The 27064-nt window shown below is 53.7% G+C and overlaps 2 protein-coding genes across 2 annotated transcripts in view; both read left to right on the top strand.

The window, feature by feature from the left end:
* The window catches only part of LOC140702436 (maestro heat-like repeat-containing protein family member 2B), a 30566-nt gene extending 6423 nt beyond the window's left edge, over positions 1-24143 (top strand). Inside the window, 29 exon segments of the mRNA XM_078381051.1 lie at positions 480-587; positions 1148-1246; positions 1706-1767; positions 2542-2682; positions 3227-3319; positions 4305-4427; positions 4966-5070; positions 5312-5450; positions 6023-6063; positions 7498-7633; positions 8722-8768; positions 9242-9349; positions 9768-9887; positions 10337-10462; positions 11192-11344; positions 12120-12146; positions 14566-14763; positions 15679-15780; positions 16838-16961; positions 18307-18416; positions 18879-19031; positions 19671-19824; positions 20014-20202; positions 20205-20269; positions 20486-20617; positions 20619-20677; positions 21112-21249; positions 23631-23755; positions 24082-24143. Of these exon segments, the coding sequence (XP_078237177.1) occupies positions 480-587; positions 1148-1246; positions 1706-1767; positions 2542-2682; positions 3227-3319; positions 4305-4427; positions 4966-5070; positions 5312-5450; positions 6023-6063; positions 7498-7633; positions 8722-8768; positions 9242-9349; positions 9768-9887; positions 10337-10462; positions 11192-11344; positions 12120-12146; positions 14566-14763; positions 15679-15780; positions 16838-16961; positions 18307-18416; positions 18879-19031; positions 19671-19824; positions 20014-20202; positions 20205-20269; positions 20486-20617; positions 20619-20677; positions 21112-21249; positions 23631-23755; positions 24082-24143 (3239 nt within the window).
* Positions 24144-24151: 8 nt separating this feature from the next.
* On the top strand, positions 24152-26535 carry LOC144584615 (protein maestro-like). Its single transcript, XM_078381050.1, has 3 exons — positions 24152-24229; positions 25090-25263; positions 26339-26535. The coding sequence occupies exons 1-3, from the start codon at positions 24152-24154 to the stop codon at positions 26510-26512; spliced, it is 426 nt and encodes a 141-aa protein (XP_078237176.1). The 3' UTR covers positions 26513-26535.
* Positions 26536-27064: the final 529 nt, after the last annotated feature.

The raw sequence follows: 27064 nt of genomic DNA, 5'->3' as shown, positions 1-27064 counted from the left end.
TGAGGGCAAGCCTGGGGAACAGATTTGTTTTGGTGCTTACTAGTAATATTTAGTCAGTGGTGTAAGACAAAAGATAGTTTAGTTAAAATATTGGCTTTGGGGGGCAGGGTTGGGTTTGGTTGCTGTCGGCCGGAAGGATTGTGCACGCTGGGCCATTTGACCAGCACTTCTAGCCAGGGTCGGATCATGGAATCAATCCAGAGTTTAGGAAAGTTAGTATCTTTTTCTGAAGATGATGGTTCTGAGAAACCCCCAGCCGCCCTCGTTACCAGCCTGGCTGGATGGGAGATTCTGGCCACGGACAGCCAAAACATTCCTGACCTCTGGATTCATTGGTTCCCCGAAAGCCCGTCCCCTATTTCAAGTTTGCAAGGGGATAAAGAAGGAAGTAATGATGCCTCAACCTGATCTGCTTGTTTAGGGAGCTCCGGAGGAACGCAGCAAGAGAGCCAGCGACCTCCTTCTGTCTTTGGCCAAAGGCCACTTCCATGAGGTCATGGGATACCTCCAGAACATCTTAAAGGAGGTGGACACGCCGCCCCACCCCATGCTGCTGAAGACCCTGGAGAACTTCAGCTCTCGCTACGGTCTGCACCTCTCGAGTTTTTCTTCCATGGTTGTGGGTTTTGATGTCCTCCTTTCCCAGATGGCTTGCGGGGAGGGGGATTGGGGGAGGACTAGTGAACTGAAGAAGCTGGACCAAAGGTGCCAAATTCATGAGACCTCCATGAAAATTAGAAGTGGGAAGGGACCCCCTTTTCCCCAACTGCACAATGTCCGACTAATTGCAGGAAAGCCCACCCTTTCCCCAGTGTTCCTTGTTTGTTCTTGAATCCCTGGTAGAGGGTGGTGTCTTTTCTGCCGGACCCCCTCGCCTTGCTGTTTTCTCTGCTTCTACCTTGGGTCTCAAAAAAGACTCGCCCAAGCTTGCCCCGGAGTGATGTTGACACTGAGCTGTAGCAGAAAGCGGCTACAGCGTGATCCTCCTCCTCCTCAGAATGCCCGTTGCCTTCCCTCGAAGGAGTGTTTGGGTTGTGCCTCTTAAGCTTCCTGCTGGGCTTCACTACCCTGTTTGATTTCTTCCCCATCACATCTTGATGGAAATGAATGAGTAGATCATGGTGTGGGTCTTTTTCTCCTTTTGCAGCTCTCCGGACCGTCCCCTACATCATTACCAGCTTCCTTTACCTTCAGGTCATCCTGATCCTTGACCTGGGAAGCCGAGAGAAGGTGGCCATCTGTTCTGGTGAGTGGGAAAGCGGATCTCTTCCTCGGGAGTTGGCCTAAGAGTCCTCCCCATTCCTATCCGTCTGACGGCCTTTCTAGACGGAGCCCCTCTTCTCCTTAAAGTACAGACTTCTGTGCCGAGGTCATTGGCATATTCCCCACCATCCCATCTTCCCGTCTTCTTCCCGTCTTGCGTTTCCCGGTGACTTTCCTGAGACTTGCTCCAGCTTTTGAAGAGACAAACGGCTTTCTTCAAGGGCAGAGAAATGGATTGTTCAGTTTAACCCCAAGTGTTAGAAGGGGAGGAGACCAAAAGCAACACACGAGGTGCAAGGGGCAAGTAGAGCAGGTCGAGCGAGGGTTCTGCAAAAGAAAGCCAAGCGGGTTTGGGAAAGGAGCAATGGGGAAGGATCCGGTCCATTTCCCCTAAGGGTCAAACCCTGTCCGCCTGCTAGAAGCTCCATGTCTCTGACCCCAGGGAAGGTCCTCAGGGGTCAGGCTTTCACCTTCGTCCTCTTCTTTCACAGCTGTGGAGAAAATGTGTGTCTCCGTCGCCCACTATTATAAGAACTGGAGGCTGTGCCACTACCCTCGGGAGGCGGAGTCCAGCTTTTGCCGTCCCCTCCTGTCCATCTACCAGCGGCTGAGTGGATACTGGCAGCAGGAGGAGGACAGAAATGTAAGCAAACTCATTTTTATTTCAATTTGGGTGAGTTTCCGGTTGTATCAGGTAGAAGGAGTCGTGCCAGCCTGGGAGAGGGGAGTCTTTTTTCGGTCTTGCTGCTCCCTGCACAGGAAGAGGCTCGTGTCTCTGACACGAAAGGGCTTCCCTTGCCTTGGCTCTGGTCAGGAAGGGCCAACAAAGGGGGAGCAGCGCCTTCCCTCTGACTCAAAGCCAATCGGGAGGGAAGGCGAGACGTAGTGCCCTCACTCGGAATAGTTGCTGGGGAAGGAGCTGCAATGCAAAGATTGCTCTTCCATTGGGCGGAGGGGGGGCAACCTTGATTCTCCCCTCCCAGTGATGCCTTGCAAAAAAAGAATGAAAAAGATACACAGCCCCTCTTTTGCTCCTGTGTTGGTCATCGTGAAGCGTCCGGATGATCGGCTGCTTTGCCCGGTGACTGCACAGCTGGGAAGAATCCTGTCTGTCCAGAGTGCCGGGATCTTACAGTCACCATTGGTTTCTGACGAAGGCCAGCCAAGCTTGTCCTGGCTTGAGATGAGATTCCTTCTCCTCTGGGGATGGATCCGTTTCCCTGCATTGATTGAGGGACCGAACCCTAAGGAGGTTCTTTGCATTTCTCTCTCTTGCAGGTGAGCGAGGCGGCTTTGAAGGCTCGGTGGCCAATGTTGGCCGTTCTCGTTCGGTACCAGCCACAGCAGGACGAAATACTAAGGAAGTTCCCGGATGTCATCAAGGAGAGCAGGATGGTGGATGCTCCCCTCATGGCCAAAGTAAATGGATAGTCATGGGGGAGGCGGGAAGACATTGTTTGGAGATGTGTGCGCTCGGGAGGATGATGGCACAGAGGTGCTCTCCAGGGTCTCCCTGCTTGGGCTTGTCTTGGATCACCAAAGCCAGGCCATCCCTTAAGCTGGCAGAGGCAGCCCTACAGAGGAGAGTGGAGACGCCGGGATTTTTGGGGTTGAGGGGGCAGTGAAACGGCTCCAGACCTAGGAAGACGTTTACAGGCCCTGAGCGCCAAGAGTTGCGCACGAGGCACCATAAAGAGCACCACTGTTGCTGGGTGGGAGAGTCAAAAGATGGTAGTCCAACCCCCCCTCCTGAAAGCCTTTCTGAGCTCTGGGAGAACAGGAAGGGCCCCCTTAGGAAGGGCCCCCTTGCAGGCTTCTCTGGGGCCTTGACCACTGTCCTGCCCAGGAAGCGGTCGTGCTGCTCTTCAGCCCCGGGGGCTCAATTTGCATGGCTGAGAAAAGGCACAGCACCAAACAGACACTGACTTCTCTCCCCCCACCACCACCCGTGTTTTCTTTTTAGGGACTTTATCTGTTCCTGGAGGGCTGCGTGGACTGTCACCCCCCAAACCTCAAGAAGGTCTTCCGGACTCTTGAAAAGTCCACGTTCAGCAAGGTAAGTTAGAGAAGGCTCTGATGGTGATCCCTCCCACCCAAAACGGAAGCCCCCGTTGGTTTCTCTCCACATGCCCCAGGGGTGGGGTGCTAGAAAGATATCATAAGAGTGGCATCACTAGGCTACACTGCCCAGAATCCTCCAGCTGACACAGGGATGCGGAACAGTTTTCACCCCATCCCAGAGCAGCCTGAAAATCATCCCACTCCCCAAGAGCTTTGCTGCTCTCCCTTCTGGTGATCTGGAGATCTCTCCAGCCTCTTTCACGTCATGGAGAGGAAGGGTGGATCCCATCGCCACAAGGAGAACGTCATGAGCTGAGATGAAGACGAGGGCATAGAGACGTGGGTGCAAGGCAGAAAGGTCTCTCTGGCTTTCCAAGCTAGGAGTAAAAGCAACGTCTTGCAACCCGACACAGACAAAGGGTGAGGCCCAAACATTGAGGGGATTCAGAGGAAACCATGCAGTCCGGATGGAAAGTGGTTTCCATGCCCAACCAAAAAGAAATGTACTCTTTTTGGACTATAGTAAAAAAGACCATTCTGTCTGTGTGATGTTAGCTCTATAATCCAAAAGAAAGAGGAGGAGGAGGAGGAGGGAGGGAGGAAGGGAGGAAAAAGAAAAGCATACCAAAAAAAAATAATAATAATTGTCCAAACTCTGGCAATAACGAATCCCTGCCGGGGCCCCAGTGAAATTGCCAGGGAGTCCAAACAGGAGCCACAGCCAGGAGACATCTGCACGACCTGAGTCTGCTCAACAGAGAGAGTAAAGGCCAAGAGAAGGAGATTCCAGTCCTCAGAAACGTTCCCTGGCAGGAAGCAGGCGCTGGTCTTGCAGAAGGAATGGCCGGCGGGACCAGCAGCTCTCCTCCCAAGGCGCTTTTAGGGGCTTCCGGATCCCGCCTCAAATGGGGTTTCTTCAGCACAGGAAGTAGACTCGGAGAGGCAAGCGACGAGATGACTTTCCTCCCTTTTTTTGCCAGGCGAGGGAAGCGACCCTGTTCTTCCTGAAGGAGCTCCTGAGCTCCCCGAAGGTCGAGGGATGTCTGGAATGGGAGATGGTCACCTACCTCTTCCGTCAGGTCGCCGTTCGTACCAGTCAAGGGGTAAGTCAGCACGAAAGAGCCCCAAGACATCCTTCCTCTGGCAGGGACGAGGCGACTCGGGGACCCCTTCCAAGGCCATCGGGAGGCCTCTCTGGGCCTGCCTGTCTCGTGACCGCCTGCCTCCTGCCATTCCAAAAGACGTTTCCCAAGCTCTGGGCTCTAGTAGGTGTCCCATCATCCCTCCATCATCAAGAGTGCGCTGGTTGGAAACGTTGTGCAGGGGTGGGTGTGCAGTCGAGCCCCTCTTGGAATCGGCTGGGTGGGGAAGAGGCCCTCCCATCTGTGTGTGTGTGTGTGTGTCCGAGTCCCTCCTTTTCGTTCCAGCCTTGGCTGGGTTGCACCTTGGCACAGGGGCACCTCCTCCAGGTGCCGCCACCACCGTCTGGCTCAAAAGCTTCCGAGGTGCGCAAGCTTTGTGCTTGTGTCACTCCCCGTGGGTGAAGGGGCGCTTTTTGGGAGGGGGGGCCTTTTCTCTGGAGACGGTTCTCGTTTCCTGACCTTGCTGTTTCTGTGGTTCTTGTGTGTCTGTGTACGGCAGGTCGGAGACAGTGCCAGAGGCCTGATGCCAAGGGAAGCCGATGTCCAGGACTTGTCCATTGAGGTCCTGGAACATGTCAACACTTCGGCCACCGGGATGTTTAAAGTGAGTGGCTTGGGTGCATTTGCTCTTCAGAAGACCGGAGGAGTTTCACCCCTCTTCCTACTCGGGGTGAGGTCAGGCGGGGAGAGAGCTGGCATTTTAGCCTGGGGGGCGCTTTATTTCCCAGCAATCCTACGACACTCGGGGAAGAGAACGCCAGCCTGGCCCCAATCTGTGATGCCGAGCTACTCCAGACCGAGGCTGGGCTCTGATTCTCTGACGGTCCCCTCTCTCCTCTTGGCAGGCTCTGTGGCCGAAGCTGTTATCCTTCTTGCTTCCTCCGGAATACACGCCAGCACTGACCCCGCTCTGCAGATGCCTGAAGGAGTTGGCCGCCCTTCGGCCGGAAGGATCCGTCCTCTTCCTGGGATCCTGCAGAGTAGGTCAGTTGGTCAGTGGGTTGGTTGGGTACCAAAGGCAGTCCCCTGGGCTTGAACTGTGCATGGCTGGGTGGGATTGGCACTCACCTCACTTCCCATGGGAAGGAATGGATCCCTCTCTCCTTTGGAGAGGTCATGCCTCGCTGAAGAGGTCTCGGGTGGGTGGGGAGCCTTCCAGGGGCCAATGTCAGACATATGTCCCAGGAAAACCCAGGCCAGAGCACCCCCAGAGGGGCCAGAGATCAATGTGATAAGATGCAAGGCAGGGCCTCTGGGCTTGAAGGAGACTCGCCGTTCCTTGAGCCCGGAGGGAAGGGGAATCCTCCTATTTCTCAGTGAAAGCTCGGGCCAAGGGGAGTCCGGGGCGCTCCAGAAAGGAGCAGGCCCACCTCCGCCCCCCCCCAGACCTCCATGTCCTTTTGTGGCTTTCCGAAGGAGCCCGGTCCGTTGCTGGAAGGATCCTAGTGACTAGACCTGGGAAGGAGATGAGGAATCGTGGGAAACCTTTCCATGATTCCAGGGCTTGCATCACTAACATCCTCCCCCCCCCTCGACCCCTGTTCTTCTCCTTTTAGTAAAGCTTCCAAGTCCACAAGAAGTGTTCGGACGGCTTCTGGTGAGCAATGCTTAGAAAAAGCATCTACGTTTTTGTCTTGGGGGGTGGGTGGGAGGAGAGTATGGGGGTGAAAGGTCCTCTCAGTTCCTTGACCTCCCATTTCCCAGAGTGTGTGGTGGCTTCTCGGTGCAGGAATTCCAAAAGAGAGGTATTGCAGAAACCTCTTCGGTCCAGTACGCTGGCTGGGGAGCTGAGTGGGAGAGCTTTCTGGCCGGAGGGCCCGAGGGGGTGAGATGCACTCCATGCTGAGCCTGCTCCAGAGAAGCTCCAGCCCATGGGGCCTTGGGCAAGCTGCAGGTGCACCTCCTCTGCCAGGGCCTGGCGAGGCGCCTCTGAGTGCTGTGTCCCTTGGACACCCTGGAAAGGGTGGCCAGATGTCCATATTGTCTTGACTGCACACCTTCTTTGTATTATTACTTTTAGTGGTTCTTTCCAGAGTTTGGAAAGCTGCTTTTGTAAAAAGTCATTCACCCCAGATCCTCCCTGGAAGGTGAACAAGCAGGTCATCCCGTGGAAAAGTGCTCCCCCTCCCCCCCCTTTGAAAGGAGATGTCGTTGCCTTCTTCATTGCAGAAAATTAGTTAAAGGAGGGCTAACGAGAAATGTAGGAAGAAAGGAACTCCCTGAAGGATCGGAAAGTTCCTTCAGCTGCAATATTGTTAGCTGGCTTCATGACAACCCAGGGAGAGGCAGAATGCAGCCCTCAGCCCTGCTGGGGCCAACCAGCTCCCCCGCTTGTGTCAAAAACTGAAAACGCAACAACCGAAGGGGCCACGAGAGGGAACTAGAGAAGACGTCCCGGTCTTGTTCTGGTCTCTCAGTGAGGAAACCACCCACTTTGCTTTTTTGGGGGGCAGTTTTCTGTGGGATGGTGTCATCTAGTGGAAGGGCTCTCCCATCCAAATCCAGCGGAGAGACCCAGAATCCTAAGGAAAGCATAAGTTAGGATAGTGCCTGCGTAATGGTAGGCACTACTCTGGGCGGTTTATGTAAAAAATAATAATAATTAAGGACAATAAATAGAACATCATCTAAAAGCAACGCATCTCATATAAACCAAGGAAATCAAAACCATCCGTACCTCAGCTCATAAATCAGACTAACCAGGCGATGGCACGAAGGGTGGCCTCGTTGCCACCAGAGCCTGACGAGAGGATGCCCTCCGAGGCTTCAGGGAGCAGCCTTGCTTTGAGCATCCTCTTCAAGGCCGGGATGTCGCCCAGCGCAGGACAGACACACCCCGGATAGGAAATGGACCGAGCAGAGAAGGCGCCAATGGGTCCCTGGGACCCCCCCTCCTCTCGGGAGGGCGATGCCTATTTCCAGGAGAGGAACTGCTCCTGAATCTGAGCTGCTGGCAGTTAGAGATGGATGGGTGAGTCCTGGCTTCTCCTTCGGGGGCCCTCCTTTCTCATGTCTCCTCTCCTGCCTACAGGTATTGTCCTCCTCCGGGAGCCAAAGAGGCTTCTGGGCTCTCCAGCTTCTGCACGCCCTGCGAGCTGACATCCACGAGGCCATCGTTCATCTGTGGGCGCAGCAAATCCCAGCGCTTTGGGGATATTGCCAGGCAGGTAGGTCGCCCGATGGGTGCCTGACAGGAGGTTTCATGGTGAAATGCTTTCCCGCCCCCCCGGCCCCTCTCAAAATCTTAAAAGTGCTGCGCTTCACTTTGCAAGCTATCCGAGGAATAGCGCTGTCTTCCAGAAGGCCCCTTGATCTTGCTTCTATTTTTCTAAAGTTCCTGACATTCGTTTTATCCGTTCACCTGATTTTGGATTTTTTCCTGGACGAATTCAGGAGCACCTAGCAATCCAAAAGTAGGTTTGCCTTTTCAGACCTTTTGCCCCAGTTCTGAAGTGCTTCCCTAGACAGCCCCCCCCCCCAAAGGGACGTACACAAAGCAGGCGGACCTCTATATAGGTTCTGGCAGGCATGGGTGGCTTAAAGTCTCTGAGCAGTTTTCAAATTCATAAAGGAATCAGTAAGGAAATAGTTATGTTACTTTTGTAACATACATTCATTTTCTATTTGTATTTTTACATGGATTCTATTAATATGTCAGAGAACTTTAGTCATTTTGGTGATGTCGGAATATTGTAATTTTCTCTCTCTATATATATTGAGTCTATATGTAAAGATCACGATGTTTACTAATATGGTACACACAAAAACAGGGCACAGACAATAAAAACAGGACTGATTTTCCTACCATTTGGTACTTGAAAGATTGTGAAAAATGTCTACACCTTGTGCATGACACACCTAGAGTGTGAAAGTCATGTGTTCCAAGTGATGATGTTGACCATCCTCGGCTAGTTTGAGGGATAGTAAGGAAATGTTATTCTTGTGAAATAGCACCACAATTGGTAAACAGCATTACTTTTGCCTCCTTTTTTCACATGTAGCCAATTATATTTAGAGATGCCTTTCAAAATCCTGCCTGGGGGTCTGTAAGAGGGAGGTTTTTGCCTATTTGTAAGAGTACGTTAGTAGGACGTTCCTCTTTAAACAGTGAGGGATGACCAACAGATTCCATTTCAAGAAGTCATGGCTCAAGCACTACTTTTGAAAAATACGGTCCCAAACTCTACACCACACCCACCCCCACCCACCCCCGTCCCAATTGAGTTGGTACAACGATGTCCTCTTTTCCTTCCAGAAGGCACCAGAGGAAGCCAACCTGAGTGGCAGCAGAAGCTTCTGCAGGTGAGGTTCTGCTCTTCTTCGACCAGGAACTGGCTGGAGGGAGAAGAGGGATCTCTTCGACAGACCAGGCTGGGGGCGGGGGGGGGTCTCCATTAGCCTGAGGGGCAAAAAGGAAGAGCCTGTGAAGTCAGATGCCCTGGGCAGCAAATGGGAAGAAGGACAGACAGGTGTAGACGACGTAGGACACAGCGGAGAACCGTCCTCCCCCAGTGTTTGACTCGGAGACCAAGCTGGTCCATTTTGGCTCTCCGGTTTGGCAGCCTATTGGCTTTAGACTAGGTGAAGAGAGTGCTTAGCCCCTTTTCCCCTCAGCTCCTGTGGGAAGTCATAGTCTCCATTTCTTTAAGAAGTGGTTTTCCAAGGACATTTTTAAGGCATTTGGGCAGGGGAAAGGGCAGGAGTGGAGTCTTAGGAGCAGACGTCGAGGCCCTCGTGAACCAAATGTCTGGATTCATTCATGCTCTCCCCCTTAGTTCCTGAGGAGGTCCCTGAAGACCATGGAGGACGACAGGTGGACCAAGAACCTGATCTTAGCCCTGGAAGATCAGATGGGCAGCTATGCGGACGGGTCCCTTGAAAAGGTTCGTTCCCCCGTTTCTCGTAAAAACTGCAGTCCTGTGGCCCCTCAGCTTCTCCCCCGAGCGTGGAAAGCTGCTGCAACCTGGGGGAGACCTCAGTCCCTCTCAGCCAACATTCGTCCAAAGCAGCTGGTGCAGAACATAGTGGCGGAAATCCTGTTGCTTCGCCTAGGAAGTCGCCCTGGTGGAGGCCCCTTGAATGGGCGGGGGTGGGATGGGTCGACGCCTCCCTCAGGATTCTGTTGCTTCAGCGGGCGTTCTCGAGGGCCACTTTCCACACCAAGCAACCGGATTTCGGCCGGAGTTGTCCAGCCTCTGCTGGACGGCCTCCAGTGAAGGACCACCGACCCAAAGACCTAGACAGGTGTCCGATTGTTCGACTGAAACCTCCCCCCCCGGTCTACCCCTCCTTCTCTTTCAGAGCGTCCTCTATCAAGTCCTGGGCTTGTCACTGGCCTGCTGCGCGGACCGCACGTACGTCCTGCACTGGCTGGAGCGTTTGATTGAGAGCGCCAATTATTTGGAAGCAGCCGAGAAAGAGGTGAGTCTCTAGCGATTCAGGGCAGCCTTCAGAGTTCTGTACCCACCTGGCGTCTCTTTTGTCCTTTGGGGGGGGGGACGGTGGCGGCTTCTTAATAGATGGACGCCCTGCTCTTCAACCAAGAAGGTTTTTCTACCTCTCTTAAGTTGAAACCCTCCACAACATTGCAAGGGAGTGAAGAGCACCTGGCTGTGCTAGGATGCCACAGAGTCAGGAACATGACAGTGTGCTAGGGGTGGTCTTCCCTCCCTTCCAAACGGGGAGATCTAATCCAGTTTCTTGAATGGCTCACAGATCAAGTCTCAGAAACTGGGCAGGGGCAAACATGGAGATCCTTCTCCACTGAAGCACAAGCGGCTTCTCTGGTCGAGTCATTTCTCACATCAGCATCCCTTCTCCAATCTTTCTCTCTCTCTCGGTCCCCTCTCCCCCCCCACCCGCCCTTACAGAAAGTTGCCGAAATCCTTTCCTTTGCTGCGCTGGACCATTTAGATCTGACCCTGGCCACCTTGGATGACTGCAGAGCTGGCGTGGATCTCAAGATGGGGTTGTCTGCCCTCCTCACCCACCATAAGGTAAGCCAGTGGACGGGGCCAGCAGGTCGATGCCAACTCTAAAATAAGCCACCCTGGATTCAACGGGATCTAAAACTGGAGACTGAGCCTCCTCTGATGCCAGCCATTCATCTTCACATTCCATGGGATCGCTGGCTGCAGAATGAGGAGGTTTGCTCAACTGATGGGATTTACCTAAGTGTTGACATACGACTCAGCAGTGCATTCCGTGGCTGAATTCCTGTTGGGCAGCTCCACCTGCACCTGGGGATGACATCATTATCATTGGTGGCAAATCCCTGCTCATTATGAGCCCATTGCTGCTGCTTGATGGCAATTTCAGGGTGCAGAACCCCAAAATTGGCAAGAGAAGCCTGTCACCAAGCGGCATCTTCTGCAGTCGATTTGTGCACAGAATCATTGTGCCTGCGGAGCTGCTCAACAGGATTTCAGCCCCTGGGCTTCTGCAGATGAGACAGGTGGAGTGCTGGATTGTTTCCAACACCCAAAAAGTGAAGTTAAGCATACAATCCTGAAGCATTTTTAATGGTGGAAAGTCAGTCCGCCTTCCCCCACTCACCCCCAGATCACAGGACATAAGTAATTTGATAAAACCAAATCAATCCTGCTGCCATGGCGATCAAAGAAGGGACAGAAGAGGGAAACGGGCAGAGAGAGACAGACAGACAAACAGATGATAAGGTAGCAGCTGCCACCTTGCCAAAACACCCCTTTCTGTTGCCTACTTAGGATTACAAGACTGGCAGGCGAGGGCACCTCCTTAAGACCCTGATCCTGGCCTACAGCCGGGTTGCCATCCGGGCCCCCAAAGAGTTCCTGTTGAAGAGTGGGGAGGCAGAGATCCTGAAGAAAGTCCTTGACCTTTATAGGATGAGCTTCCAGGTAAGAAGTAGAAGGGGGTCGGAGGGTTGGATTCTGGTGAAATGGGCCACGGAGGGAGCAGGTCGCTGTGGGGAGGGGTGGGAATGGAAGAGAGGGAGTTCACTGTACTCCAGAAACCAGCCAAAGTGACCTGCCCTAAAATTCAGGTGCCACATTGCAGCTTGTGTGTCTCAGGGTGCTGCCATTAGCCTTTTCTTGCCTCACTGAGAACTGAAGCAGATAAGACGCTTAGCTCCTATTCAGAAGTGGTGCTCCTCAAGTGGTGAAAGATGTCTGGTTGCCATAGTAGCTGATTTCCCTCACCTTCATCCCCTGCATTTTGTAGGTTTTGTTTCATGAGTGGCCACTTTCAGTGCTCATCTTGGATTGTCTAGGCATCTGGCTCTGAGGAAATCTCTTTCTGGGAGCCAAAACAAAGAGAAAGAAAGAATGAGAGAGAGAGAAAGAGAGAGAGAGAGAGAGAGAGAGAATTGATGTCTCTCTTAAATGCCTGTCTCAATCCCAAAATCTCACTTCCCTCCTTCCTAGCAAGGAAGAGGTGACATCTGCCAAGAAACATTCAGTTTTGGGCTTTTTCCATTCAGAACCATTCAAGAAAAATCCAGACCATTGAGGGGGAAACCCCTCTGATGATTCTGCGCCATTTGCATAGCAAAGCCATTTATCCCCTGGCCCAAGGCCTGTGTCCTTAACATTTTCAAAAATAAATTTAAAAAAGGCCAGCTGCCTTTCTAGGCTTGTGCAAAGAGGTCAGTTTCTCCATTTTATTTTTCAGGTCCTGGGAGTCAAAATTGAGAGCCAGGTAAGCTGTCGCAGATCTGAGGGTGTGATGGGGCACCTCCGTGTCCGAATTTTTCCCCTTGAAGTGGAAGCAGGATGGAGGGCCCCTGCTAGGGCCCCTATTCATATGTGGCATTTCCCCTAGTGGAATCTCTTGTCCTACTATGATGATGATGATGATGATGATGATGATGATGATGATGATGATGATGATGATGATCAACTCCTCCCCCCACTTGAGGAATCCTAGAGAGATGCCACCAGATGGCATGAACCGGGCGGGGGGAGGGCTTGCTATTGTTGTTGCCCTGTCCAGTCGCTTCTGGATGGCAGCCCTCGTGCCGCTTCCAGAGGGTGGGAGACGTTCACACCAAGCTCACCCTGGAATCCTGGAATCCTGGAGTTGGGAGGCCATCGAGTCCAACCCTCTGCTCGAGGCAGGAATCTGAATCCAAGCAGATCCGACCGAGGGTTGTCCAGTTGGCTCTTGAAGGCCTCCAGGGTTGACTCCCGCTCGCGAGTTCCCAGGGCCAGGCCGCGATCTGAGCCCCGTTCCAAACTCAACTGGCTATAGCATGCTGGCTCTCGGAAGGCGGCAGGACTGCGAAAGGATCCTCACACGATCAACCCTTTGAGGAGGCTTCTTTCTTGAGGTGGAGGGACCCGAGAGAAATCAGCTTGATAGGCCGACAGAATTCCTTAAAAGGGGTTCCTTCCCACCCCCGTGGAATTCGTGTCTGCTCACTGCGGTTTCTGTGGCTGGTGGTTTCGCAGAGTCTTGAACGAAATCCTTCCTGACTTTGGGCGAGGCTCTTTGAACCACATCCTTCTCTCGGGTTTGATCTTTTCTGAGAGAGACTCGCCATCGTTCGAGGCGAATCTGGTGGGGAGGCAAGAGGAAGCCTTCTCAGGGGCTGCCCCCAGGTTCATGATCTCCCTGCTGAGGGAAGTTAAACAAGCAGATTGTAGACATACATTTGGTACCAGTACCAAAGGAGGAGGATGATGACCATTGGGTTCTTTTAGGCAAGACAGGACACCCACCTGAAGCTGCTCTTCTGCGAGAGCGTCGCCAGCATCTGCAAAGCCATCTCTGAAGCCCAGGACGGGAACTTCCAGCTGGGCTGCAAAAAAGAGCTCTTGGAGGCTTTGTTGGTAAGCAACGTGGGGGGGGTGTGTGGGACACCCGAAGGGTCCGGTGGGGTTCCCAGAAAGCCCAGAAGAGGGAGGGGGCGTCTCTTCAGACCCGGGGGGGGGTCTTCCTCGTGGCACAAAGGAGACTTTTGGAAGCTCCATGAGGGAGACCCTTCTTGGAGGGCTTCCACCACGAGAGCCCCACCCGCTCTTTGGGGAGGGGTCTCCTTGGGAGCAAAGCGTCCAGCCGGCAGCTCTGCTCAGAACGGTTGTTGCCCCAACACCTCGGGGAATGGCTGTCCGTGGAAAAGATGGGACCCCCCCTCAGGAAAGCACCTTCAACCCCCTTCTGGGCGATTTTAGAAAGCATTTTGGTCGTATCCTCTGTTGAGTGGATGAAACCCTCATCTCTCCTCCCCCTCCTTCTTGTTTCTCCTTCTTCTTTGCTCCTTCCACCACCACCACCACCACCACCACCACGGGGGTCTTCAGGCCTTTCTTGGGACGGAGCGCCTCGAAAACCTGAGAAGCTCCCTTCTCCCAGCAACCATCTCGGCCTTAGTCTCCCTGAGGTAAGTTATCGATAGGCAACGGAGAGGCCAGCTGGGCTAGGGAGGCCTCCCTCAGGCAGCAACTGGTGTGGGGCGGGGGCGGCTCTTCGATGTGACAGGGGGGCTCCCCTGTCAGTGCGTTTGGTTGACGGGCACGAGACGGGCAGGGAAGTGAGGCTGCCAGCTGGCTTCAAGGCCACAGGGTTTCCCTCCAGAGACACAGTCCTCCAAAGCTGCTGTCCTTGCCCTGCCCACTCGCCAATGATTATACAGAGGCAGACGCAGTCTGATTTCTTGTCACAATGCTCTCACATGTAGATCAGAATGAGAAAGAGCCAGCCTGAGATTTGGGCTGCCTTTCTGCCTGGGACCTTTGTAAACCTCTGTCTGGATTCTCAATCTACGTTCCTTCTGCTAGCCACCTCAAGCCGCGCCTGCCAGTGGAAGCTCTCCGGGAAATGCTGGACGGAGTCATCAAGAGCCTCTTTCTCCTCCCTCCCCTGGAGCGTCTTAAAAGGATAGCAAATGATGAACAGGATGCGTCCAACATCGAGGTATGTCAGGCAGGTTTTCTTCTAGGTCTTCCTTTTTAACCTCTGATGGGAGCTTTCCCGAAACATCCTATTGCATAGGAGGATGCAATATAGAAGAGGATAGAAGGCTGAAACGTCGCTTTGCTTTTTTTTTTTTTTAACCGCCAAGGCCTCTAAAACAGCCTAATGTCATTGTGCGGTCAATGTCTGTTTGTTTCCACTCTTTGCTGGGCCTCGCTTTGCCCACCCCCTGGTTTATGAGGAGCCCATGGCGTCAGGGGAACGGTGTAGCTCTCGGGCCTCACTCCCTGGATTGTCCTTTCAGCTCATGTACACCAGATCCGTTGAGGCCAGGGGGAAACTCTTCGAGGTCCTCGTTACAGAAGAGCCAACCACAGAGAGGATTGATGTCATGTTCCAGGTAAGCATAAACCCCAAAGGAAATCCCCTGGATTGGCATTTACATTCAGTATTGCAGAAACTTTGCCAATTTCATGGTCAAACTATACAGTAAATTGAGGATAATCTGTAATTACCATATTGTCTGAATTGTCCCCATCAGATCATTTCAGTATTTCTATAGGATCAAACTAGATCTGACACGCAGCTGTCCAACTTTCTCTGGAGGGCCTCCAGTGTCGGAGCGCTCGGCCGGCTCCTTGGTTCCATCGTTCGACAGGAATCTGGTTTCCTGTCCCTTGAGTCCATCATCCCCTTACGTGCTGATGCGCATTGGCATGACTGAGAACCCCTCCTGCCCCTCCTGGGTGTGACCACCTCTCGGCCTTCTTTCCTCAAGGTTAACCATGCCCAGTTTCTTCCGTCTTTCCTCACAGGGCTTGGTTTTCGGTCCCCGGATCACCCTCGTGGCCCTCCTCTCCACCTGTCCCAGCCAGTCTGCATCGCCCAGACTGATCTCTCAGACACGAAAGCTTTCCTCAAGAGCGAAGTGATGTTGCCTCTTAGAACGGCCGAGCCGGAAGGGAGGCCTAAGTCTGGGCCCTCCTCGAGGAGGCCGAGTGGGGAATCGAACTCCCCACCTCTCACTTCCACAGCCAGAGCCCTGAACCCCTGAGCTCTCCGGGAGTGCTCGAAGGAGGGATGATCCACAACATGTAGATCGGGGGGGGGGGGAGCCTTCCCTCTCTCTCACCATTTCCACATTTCACCCACCGGGCCATGAATGACCAGCTGTGTTTGGCAGCCAGATGGGCTACGTGGCTCCCATCCGGCTGAGGGATATCTCAAAGAAAAGCAGAATAGGTTTGTAAAATGAGAAAGGTTTGCCCCTCAGAGAGGTCTCATAAACGGGTCTGTGTTCTTGCTTGGCCTCCAGCCGATCGAGCCCTGGTTCCTGGAGTGTGAGGGGAGCCGAGAGAGGGCCCTGCAGGCCAGCTTCCAGGTTCTGGCTCCCTTCCAGGCCAGCTTTCGTCTTCCGGTGAGTCCTCCTCCTCTTCCTCCCGCCTCCTCCTCCTCCTCTTGCTGGCCGACCAGAAGACCCTGTGGGACGAGTCCCGATATTCAGGAAGGCTCCCCGGAAAGAGGCAAAACTCTCCCTCTCCTTGGCGTCTTTGGACTTGGGCTCCATGACTTTAGGCCAGCCTTTCCCAGCCCGGGGGCTTCTCTAGAATAAGGATTTCATCTTCTCCTGCGTGGGCTCGGCCATCGGATCAGATGGGACAAGCATGAGAGAACTCGGCTTGAGTGTGTCTATAGAAGGGAATGCCTTTCTTTCGATGCGTAGAGGCCATTTCTGCTCTGCTGATGTGGTGATATGCACGTCCATCTGGTTCCCTTCCATCCGATGCCCATCAGGCTTCATGCCTTTGGTCTTGGGGTGGGGTGGGTGTGCATTTTCAGAGTGAAGGAAATCATTGATGGTGTCCAAGAAACGAGCAATGAATGGTTTCCTTCTCAATCAGCACCAAAGAGCAGAAGTGACTTTGCAGAACAGACGTCTCAGAGGAGACGAGAGTCTGGCGACCACCCTGGGTCTCCACTAGGACTGTCTTCTCCTCGATTGACACTCACTCCCCTCCCGGTAGCACCTCCCACAGCAGGGGCTGTACAGCCAGGTGGGCTCACCTTGGACCCGGGCTGGCTGTGGCTCTCCTCCCCACTTCTCTTCCCACCTATGCCAGCCTGATGTGTCCCAAGCCTGGACAAGAAGGCGGCCCCAAGGGCTGTGGGCAGGCCTGATCCAGAGCTCCTTTCCCCTCTGGGACGATGCAGACGAGCTTGCTTGGTTTGGGGACTGGCCTTCCAAAGGCAAGGAGGGTTCCCTTGGAAGTTGGCTTTCACAAACACAGGAAGGCCACCTCCTTCGCCTCTTGGCAAGATGAACATGCGATTCCCGTCAATGACCAGGCTCTCTGTAAGGTCTGTTTCAGGCCTCCGAGAATCCCTTCTGCTGCAGATCTTGGAGGAGAGGTCGGTTCTGCCAATCCTCAGGCCTTCCAAGGCCATTTCAATCGGTTTTGTTCTCTTCTTGGTAGGACGGAGAGCATTTCAAAGGCTACGGTTTCGCGGTATCCTTCCTAGCCCCTTACATCCTGGAGAACTCCATCGCATGCCGGCAGTGGGCAGCCAAGTGTATCAACTGCCTTATTCATATTCAAGGTGAGAATGTGTGTGTGGAGGGAGATGGGATCAAGGGCTTCAAGGCCAATCAATGGGTGCCTTCACTCTGTGACCGCTAGCGTTCTTGGAGTGACCCTGTCTGGAGGTGAACCTGGATGGATGTAGGACCCCGGGAAACCTCTTTCCAGCTGAGATGGACCCCACTTACAAACAGACAAGGGGATTATCCTCAGGGAAGGCAGAAGGTGCTCCTTCAAGGCATCAGATCCCAAGGGTGAAAAACGCTGCCCCTTCGAGGTGGCTTCATCCCCAAGCCTGCAAATCAGGGCTTAGAAAATGACGAGGATGACCTTCAAACAATTTGGTTTAGCCATGAGATGACACCAAGAATCCCAGGTTGACCCATGTTAGTTTTAACAATGAGGGACCCTGTGGGTGTGAATTCCACTTTGAGCCCTTTTTGGTTCTTTCCAGTGACATTTTATGTGTCACCAATTCATGACTTTAGGAGTCCAAAACCAAAGGAAAGAGAGAGGTGGCCGGACAAGGCAGGGAAGCAGTGGCGGACAGTGGGAAGGGAAGGGGCAGGCTGGGGCGGGGTGAAATGGAGTAGGAAGTTTGTGAAATCGGGCACAATCAGTTGATTCCGAAAACTTTGGGTCCTCCAGTTTAGACGACCCCGAACCAATCCGAACTAGCAAGTCAGCGATTTTTTTTTTCCTGGTCCGCTTCTCTGTTTGTTCCTTTCTTTAGTCAACATTCCCTTCCCAGATTTGTGACCCTGACTTTCAGTTAATATTGTGGCCCACATTTTGGGCCCGTTTTGTCATACATTCTTTAACGATTTCATCTTGCGTTTTGAATTCTGGTAGATAACGATACCACATTTTAATCCGTTTTTCCCTTACATTCAGAAGTATCTTATGCGGTTTTCCTTACAAAAACCGACTGCGTTATCGCTTGTACATCTTGAGTCTCTTTGTGTTTTTGCCCACCAATCAAGTATTGTGCCTTGTTCTTCTAGTTCTTCCCTTACTCTCACACTTAAGGCCGCTTTTAACAAACCTCTAAATCTCAATAGAGTTTCTTTTTCCCCATTAATGTGGGTTGTGTGAATGCTTCTGTGGGTGAGACCCATTCAGGAACTTTCTGGTCCTTTTCTTCCCGGATCTTGGTCCATACCCAGTTTAAAGCTTTCCTTATCAGATGGTTCTTCAGTGGTTTATCGTCTTTTGCTTTTTGATACCCTAGGAAGGTGGTGCCATCCTAGATTTATATCATGTCCTTCTGATTTCTATCTTCTGTCAGTTTCTAAAGCAGTCCATTTCTTTACCTAAACGAGAGCACAGGCTTTATAACATGATTCACCCTCTTTTCTTTCCAGGCGGATCGAGAATCACGGAGGCGGAAGAAAAAGAGGTGACGTCAGCCCTCTGTGATCTCCAGGCAGAAGTCCCCACCGATCTGTCTGGGGCTTGGGCCAGACTGGCTAAGGTGATTCCCTTGATCGGGTGGGAATCTCCCAAGTGCCTGGGTCACATCCACCTCCCGAATCGGTTGGAGTCCTGTTTTCTCAGCGAGCTGAGTCAGTGTCCAGGCTCATTGGCAGTGCCTTCATCTCTGAGATGAGGTGCCTGGGTATGAAATCCGGGTGGCCTGAGCCGTCCTGTGTCCTCGCGGAGAGGCTCCAGTCCTTGTCCAACTCCAAGCCCACATTGGGGCCTTTCCGGTTCTCTAGGGGAACCTGCTGGAGTCCACGGGGAAGTGCCAAGGCCGCCTTGTTTTGGAAGAAAGAGCAAGATGCAGAGAATTCTTGCAATCCCTGGGCAAAATCCTTGGGCAGGACTCTTTGGAAAAGCATAGAGCTGCCCATCCTTAGTCTGGCAGGAAATCTCACTGGTGAAGGAGAAGGTCTGAGCTACAGAAAAAAAAGCCTGTCCTTTCTTTTTTTGGCAGGTGGTCAGCATCCATCTCGCGAAGGACCAGCTGCTGGACTTCACCGAAGCCATCCTGGAAGACCTCGTGTCAGGGATTCCCAGCTATGCCAGGGCTGCTGGTTACTGGTTGCTCGCCAACCTCCAAAACCATGGGGAGGCCATGAAGAGCAAGGTAGCCATTTGCCAGGAACCCTCCTTTTCTCCAGGCAGGAGATGCAGAAGTCAGAAAGAGATCTCCACCTGCATCTTTTCAGCTTTGCGCAAAGGATGCTGAAGTTCTTTTTGTAAACTTCTGCCATTATGCAGAATCCAGAATTTCTCAGCCAGCAGAGCCATGGCCACCTCTGGTGGGGGATTCTGGGTGCTGTAGTCCAAAAAAGGCCCTTTTCGTCTCCTATTCATCCCCGTTGTTTTCTCTAGGTTGGCCCTTCATCTGGACAAAGGGGTCTTGGGACGACTTTTCTGGCCACGTCCAGACGTGGGCCCAGCTCTATAAACCACGTGGGCTGTCACCTCAACCCGGGGGGGGGTCAGCGGCAAGGGGGCGCCGCTGTGGTCGTGAGCTCACTGGAGGCCCCAATAGATGGGCTTCCGTTCCAAGTCACTTCAGCCAAGCTAAGACTTGCTCAAATGAGAACGGTTTCCTTTCAGGGGGCGGGAAGAGTAATTTTGTCCTTCTGATTGCTAAATAGAATAATAAAGAAATAAAACCATTCTTCACTGAAGCATTGCTTTTATGATGAAATAATCTGGAGGATTAGCTTTACAAGAGCAAATCTGAGCCAGTGGATCCCCGTCTTGCTCCTTCCAGGTGCCCAAGCTCCTCGATACTTTCTGCAGCCACCTGCCGATCATCACTCAGGGAGGCATGGAGGAGGTCCTGCTGGAGGCTGTCTGCATCATGGCCCGCTCCCACCTGGACACAGTCTTGGGCCACCTCCTCCGCCGAAGCCTCCCCTTGACAGGTGGGTGCTGGAGGGAAAAGAGGGCTTTCTGTCCTTGGGGGGAAGAGGCTTCTTTCTTCTCGGGTCAGGCCCCGGTCCCTTAACTGGGGTGCTGAGATCGAAAGGACGGATGCAGTCCTGGTGGGAGACCCCACACAAGGTTTCTCCTTGCCCTGTGAGAAATTGGTTTCTCACTGCCGGGCGGTGCAGACCCACCAGGGGCTTCTTGCGCCCAAGCTGCTGGTTCTGAAGGCCAAGTCCAGGCTCAGGCCATCTCTGCAACTCCCACCTTCTCTCCTTATAGTGAGACAGGCAAGCTGTGGAGGTCTTTCGATCGAGACCCATCCCTGGCTGTGCGAGTCCTGGCCAAGCTGATGTCGTGTGTGAACCATCCCTCCATCCTCGGATCACAACCAGCTCTAGCATTGATGAAAGCGGGGACTATGCGGAGGAAGAACCGCTCAAAGTACGCTCCAAGGGACACGGGATGGCCCATCCTTTGAGACCACGTTGGGAAAACCGTCTCGGCTGTTCTGCTCTGAGAGCCGCTGAAATGGTTGGCTCCAAGGAGGCCAGAACCCTTGCCTTGGGGAGGAGGGGAGGATCTGAGACCCCCAGTAACACATGGTCTCTCTTCTCCCCCCCCCCACCCCTTGTTCCCTTCCTCTTCCTCCCCTCTCAGGCCACCTGTGCGATCTATGAGGTCCTCTCAGGACTGCCCTCTGAGGTGGATCTCCAGAAGGTGTTCCCGGAGCTCCTGTTCACCCTCCTGTGGCAGGTCAGCCAAACCCTGGGGCAGAAGATGCCCCCGTGTGAAGGGTCGCCGCAGGCTGTTCCTGAGGGAGCAGCACCTGACGCCCGGGAACCCTTGCAGGTAACGTCCCCTCCCTTGGGCAGGCTTGGGGAAACCTGCAAGCCTGAGGGGAGGGTTTTTTTTGGGGGGGTGGAGGCAGTCTTTCTGCATGGGGGAAGCGTGCCCACGTCTTACGTGCAGCAAGGAATGGCCCCATCCCACGAACCTCTGCCCGGGTCCCCTTCTGGGCCGAAGGCGGCATCCTCTCCCGGCCGCGTGGAGGTCTTTGCTGGAGCCCTGCTCCTGGAATTTCCCCGCTTCTTCTTCTTCTTCTTCTTCTTCTTCTTCTTCTTCTTCTTCTTCTTCTTCTTCTTCTTCTTCTTCTTCTTCTTCTCTTCCTTCTTCTTCTTCTTCTTCTTCTTCTTCTTCTTCTTCTTCTTCTTCTTCTTCTTCTTCTTCTTCTTCGGAGGGGGGGGCGATTTCTGAGGCCCTCTCTGGGTCCTTTCCTTCTGCAGCCTCTCTGTGGACACCCTGAAGGCTCTGGTCGTGAAGGGGACACCAATTGCATCCCAGGAGGAGATCAAGACGGCAGACTTCTGGGCTTACTCGGGGATCCCCGGGACCCACCCTGAGGGCCTTTGCCAGTTGACCAAGTAAGTGACTTATGAATAGCCGAAGGAGAGGAAAGGGCTCTGGGGTGGTGAGATTCTGGGAGGTGGAGCCCAGGAGACGCAGGCTTTCTATCCCTGCGATGGCTGGTCGTCCAGGTGGCTGTAGATGGCCTCCAGCCTGGATCATCGGCCACAGTGGATCATGAGAAGCAAAGGAGGGAGAGTGGGGTTGCCCCACGTCTGGCGTAGGGGGTTCCCAAGAAGCATCCCTAGTCCCCTGTGGGAAACGGAGTCCTGCCATTTCCCCTCCTGCTCCCCTGATGAAAGAAAGGCAGGGGTGGTGGCAGCCCCAGAAGCTCATCCCATCCAAGGTACTCCCCACCTCCCCTCCTTCTCCCTCTGTTGGGAAATCGAAACCTGGAGGGAAGGAGGGAGGGAGGGAAGGAGAAGGGAAGGGAAGGGAAGGGAAGGAGAAGGGAAGGGAAGGGAAGGGAAGGGAAGGGAAGGGAAGGAAGGGAAGGGAAGGGAAGGGAAGGAAGGGAAGGGAAGAAGGAAGGAAGGAAGGAAGGGAAGGAAGAAGGAAGGAAGGAAGGAAGGAAGGAAGGAAGGAAGGAAGGAAGGAAGGAAAGAAGGAAAGAAGGAAAGAAGGAAAGAAGGAAGGAAGGAAGGAAAGCAAAGGAAAGGAAAGGAAAGGAAGGAAGGAAGGAAGGAAGGAAGGAAGGAAGGAAGGAAGGAAGAAGGAAGGAAGGAAAGGAAAGGAAAGGAAAGGAAGGAAGGAAGGAAGGAAGGAAAGGAAAGGAAAGGAAAGGAAGGAAGGAAGGAAGGAAGGAAAGGGAAAGGAAAGGAAAGGAAGGAAGGAAGGAAGGAAGGAAGGAAGGAAGGAAGGAAGGAAGGAAGGAAGGAAGGAAGGAAGGAAGGAAGGAAGGAAGGAAAGCAAAGGAAGGAAAGGAAAGGAAGGAAGGAAGGAAGGAAAGGAAAGGAAAGGAAAGGAAAGGAAAGGGAAAGGAAAGGAAGGAAAGGAAGGAAGGGAAGGAAGGAAGGAAGGAAGGAAGGAAGGAAGGAAGGAAGGAAGGAAAGGAAAGGAAAGGAAAGGAAAGGGAAGGAAGGAAGGAAGGAAAGGAAAGAGGAAAGGAAGGAAGGAAGGAAGGAAGGAAGGAAGGAAGGAAAGGAAGAAGGAAAGGAAGGAAGGAAGGAAGGAAGGAAGGAAGGAAGGAAGGAAGGAAGGAAGGAAGGAAGAAGGAAGGAAGGAAGGAAGGAAGGAAGGAAGGAAGGAAGGAAGGAAGGAAGAAGGAAGGAAGGAAAGGAAGGAAGGAAGGAAGGAAGGAAGGAAAGGCAAAGGAAAGGAAAGGAAAGGAAGGAAGGAAGGAAGGAAGGAAGGAAAGGAAAGGAAAGGAAGGAAGGAAGGAAGGAAGGAAGGAAGGAAGGAAGGAAGGAAGGAGAAGGAAGGAAGGAAGGAAGGAAAGGAAAGGAAAGGAAAGGAAAGGAAAGGAAGGAAGGAAGAAGGAAGGAAGGAAGGAAGGAAGGAAGGAAGGAAGGAAAGGAAAGGAAAGGAAAGGAAAGGAAGGAAGGAAGGAAGGAAGGAAAGGAAAGGAAAGGAAGGAAAGGAAGGAAGGAAGGAAGGAAGGAAGGAAGGAAGGAAGGAAGGAAGGAAGGAAGGAAAGCAAAGGAAAGGAAAGGAAAGGAAGGAAGGAAGGAAGGAAGGAGGAAGGAAGGAAGGAAAGGAAAGGAAAGGAAGGAAAGGAAGGAAGGAAGGAAGGAAGGAAGGAAGGAAGGAAGGAAGGAAGGAAGGAAGGAAGAAGGAGGAAAGGAAAGGAAAGGGAAAGGAAAGGAAGGAAAGGAAGGAAGGAAGGAAGGAAGGAAGGAAGGAAGGAAGGAAGGAAGGAAGGAAAGGAAAGGAAAGGAAAGGAAAGGAAGGACAAGAAGGAAGAAGAAAGGGAAGGAAATGAAGGGAAGCAAGCAAGCAAGCTCGTTCTTTGTCCATTGGCTTCAGCTTCTACCTCCTCTTTTTCATTCTCTTGGTACTTGTGCTCAGGGAGAGAGGTGTAGCGAGGAGGAAGAACGAGTTTAATTGACGTCAATAGATTTTGTGTTCCTTTGGGTTCTCCAGGTCTGCTCACGCTCTGGCTCATAAATATGGAGGGTTACAGTTCTTCAACTCCTGCTCGTTCAGCTCTACCGGTCTCCCTGCCTCTATGTCTGCCAAAATCCGTTTTCTCCCTCCCATTCTCGCACTTGTGGGGCGCTTTTCATGCACGCATCCGGCCACCCTTCCTGCATTCCAGGGCGACCTGCACCCACAACTCCTCCCACGGAGGGCAACCTCTCCCTGCCTCAAGTCCAATTGGCCCGGCTCCTTCCCTGGGCAGCAGTTGTTGGAAGCTGGTCTTCTCCTTGACGGTACCCTTGTTCATCCTCTCTCCCAGGTGCTTGCTGGAGAACGGCTTGCTGAAAGACCAGGTCATCCAGGACGTCCTCCCCTGGATGGATGCCAGCTCAGAAAAGCTGCGGCTCGCAGGAACCGCTCTCTTCACAGAGGTGAGAGCCAGGGGTTGGGGCACTGGGGGGGGATCTGGGGCTGTTTTCTGGTTCTGTACTTGCCCACGGAGCTAAGCAGATCCTTGTGGAAGGCAGAGGTCTCCTCCCTCAGCTGAAGAACATTGGACTTGCCCTAGAATGAAACGGGCAAGAAATATATGGGCACCGCATGGAACGAGGAGGAAGAAACTGTCCTTTCTTGCACACACAAATGAGGCCAGATTACGTCCCTCTTTGAAACTCCGAGTCCCTTGATTCTGGCAGGGTCAGAAGGCTGAGCTCCGGAGGCCGAAGGGCCCAGGGGACGCAGGGTGTAACGAACGTCTCGAACTCTTGCAGGTGATTCAGGAGCCCAGCTTTACCCGATGGGCCGCACTCAGGGCCTTCGTTTCCGACCCTGATCCGGAACATGGAAGACCAGCACGCCGGGATCCGCCGCATGGCCCTGCGCAGCCTTGGCCGCCTCTCCTGGTGGCACCGGAATCAGGTCAGCCCTTTCCCCCCTGGAGCGGCCCTTGTTTCAAAAGGCGTGGGCTGGTAATGGGTTCAAGACACACCCTCCCCATTCCCTCCTCGCTGGGGATAAAAGCAGGACCAATCCAGAGACGCCAGAAACGGTAGAAATCCACATTCAGGGCACTTTGGAGAAGAAGGGGGTTTGGTGCACTTCCCTGGACTCCAGTCCACCTCGGTGGATCCACGGAGGGCCAAAGGCCAATCTCAGGTGGATCCAGTGGTGGGGTCCAGCCTTCCAAGGGCTGGTGGTCGTGGGAACCTCCAGGGCTGGTGGTCGTGGGAACCTCCGGCACCAAGTCAGGTCAACCATGACCTCTTCCCCCCCATCCTCTCTTTACTAAAAAGCTGAAGCCTGTCCGGCTCTCCATTCCTGCCGAGTAGAGAGACGGGCCCTTCGTAGTCCTATTCCCGGGGAGACGAGGACAAAGCGCGGCCCCAGAGGTGCCACCGAGGGTCCCTCGTTCCCTTAGAACTCGCCCAGTCCACTCACCGGGTTCTGCGCGGCGCCCACGCCCGTCTTCAGCGACACGGTGCCAATCCCCAAAGCAGACAAGGCCGCCGGCCCTTTCCTCAGACACCTCTTCTGATCAGGATGATCTTCCTCGCCTGGATTCCTCATCGCCTTCCTTGTCCTTTCAACCCACCCGTTTTGGGACTACCTTCTGGGAGAGCAGAAAGCGAGCTTTTTTTCGGAAGGGAAGCCCCTGGGAGGTGCGGGTCGCCCGCTAGGGAAGAAGGCCTGGGCTCCGACCCGCCACCTCCTCTGGCCAGCGGGCTCTGGGGAAGGACGAGGGGCTGAGAGAGGGTCCTGGTCTTGTCTCCCCCTTCCAGGTGAAAGGACTGAAGAAGGACCTTCTCATCCTTCTCTTCAACCACCTCCGGGACAGCGCGGTGGTTGACGAAGCTCTGGAGGCACTGGCGCTCGTTCTGCCGTGCCTGAGGATGGGGAAAGTGGCCTTCCTCTTCCGCGATCTCTGCTGGAGGGCCAGCAAGTACCTCTCTGAGGTAAGTGGATGGCCGTCCCCCCCCTCCAAGGGCCCACCCCCCTTTCCCTCCCTGACTCAGGAGAGCCGAGATCTCCCCTTCCCAGGCTTGGCTGATGTTCTAGCTTTGCCCACTGTCCGCCCAGAGACGGTTTTTGAGCTGATGATCCTCACCACAAGAGAGGCTTCTCTGGTCACGGGTGGGAAACAAGATCCTCGGTAGATCCCGCCGAGAAGAGGCCGAGAACCAGTCTCGAGTGTCAGATCTTCTGTTATTTTCAAACAGACTTCGACAAACTCGGCTGCTCTCCTCCCTCCACGCCTGCTCCTCGGCCATCGAGGGATCCTAATCCTACGGTCCCACGAGGGCCCGTGTCAGGATGACTGAGGGAATTCTTAGGGACTTGAAGTATCTGTCGGAGACAGAGACCATCACCCAGAGCCCAAGTTCCATCCCAGGGATCTCCAGGGAGGGCTAGGCCAGAAATCTGGAGACTGGCCAGCCATGCCATCAGCGGACGAGGGCCTTCCCCCTCCAGATACTCACCGCTTTACAAGCCCTGCTCAGGAGAGGGTTTGCCTGTCCATGTTGACAAAAGGGCTGCCAGTCTGAACTGACCCATGTGGGTGGAGTGGTTCCCTGTGATGGCACCAGGGGAGCCTGCCTCCTCCTCCTCCTCCTCTTCCCAGGCCCTTGGAAACTTCCTTCTTCACAATCTCTCTTCCACCCCATGAGGGAAGAACTCAGCTTTCAGGGCGACCCATCCCCTTAGCCAGGGCCTCCACTAAGAGGGGAGAAACCTTCACCTGCTCCTAAGGAGCCTCCCAGGGATGCCGGTCGCCCTAGGTTTCCACTAGGAAAAGGCAAGCCCTCCTTTGCTGAGCGCCACGGGCGAGTGAGCGAGCCGCCGAGGAGGGGAGGTCTGTCCAAGGCCCGGACAGGGCTCCTCCCTGAGCCGTCGGACACACGGACGAGGCCGGGCAGATTCCGGGGCCTTCCTCCTCTTCGCCAAAACGTCGCGGTGCCTTTTGGATCTCTTGCCAAAGAGTGGCTTTGCTGTCCATGAAGGTGAAGCCTTGTCTTTCCCCGGTTTTAGGAGGACGATGCTATCCGTGCTGCAGCGTTCCATCTCTTCGGTGCCTTGGCCACCCGGGCCAAGCAGGGGTACAAGACCTTCTTTGCCAATCTAGTGAAAGAAAACTTGGCACTCTTGCTCATCTATCAGGGCGACCCAAACCCCAACATCTCAGAGGTAGGACTGGAGCTTTAAGGCATTGGTTACATATGTATAGTTCTCTGTTTTCCTGCAAAATGTATTTTTAAATTAGATGTTACATAGGATGTTGAGAATGTTCAAGGTGTTTTCTCTTCTTAAGACAAAATGACTTCTGATCTAAGTCCCCAACCCTATTTCGAACGTCCCGTCCGTGGCCCAGGGAGACCTGGTTGGGAGACAGCTTCCGAGTGCCAGCAACCTCCCCGAAAGAGGATGCTGGGGGTTTTCTCTAAGCAACAGTCCCAGGATCCCACGGGACCCGATGACCCCTTGGCTGGGCCTCCGTCCTCCCCTCTGCTCAACTGCAGAATGCTCAGCCAGCCTTTCTTCGGCGCTTGGTTCTGCTCCTTGCACAGGAGATGATGGCGCCTGGGGATGTCCCCATGGAGCTCAGGGAAATAGAGAAACCCACAGTGTGGGAATTGGGGCACCGAGCGAGCAGAGCATGGAAACATGGCTGTTTTGGACTGGATTGTAAAGGAGTAAGGGAGAGAGGGGGGTCTGGAAGCTGTCATGCCAAAAAAAAAAGGGGAGGCAGTGGTTCAT

The sequence above is a fragment of the Pogona vitticeps genome, chromosome 12 (genome assembly GCF_051106095.1).
Source record: "Pogona vitticeps strain Pit_001003342236 chromosome 12, PviZW2.1, whole genome shotgun sequence".
NCBI classification, from domain to species: Eukaryota; Metazoa; Chordata; class Lepidosauria; order Squamata; family Agamidae; genus Pogona; species Pogona vitticeps.
This window is presented reverse-complemented; position numbering and strand designations above follow the sequence as displayed.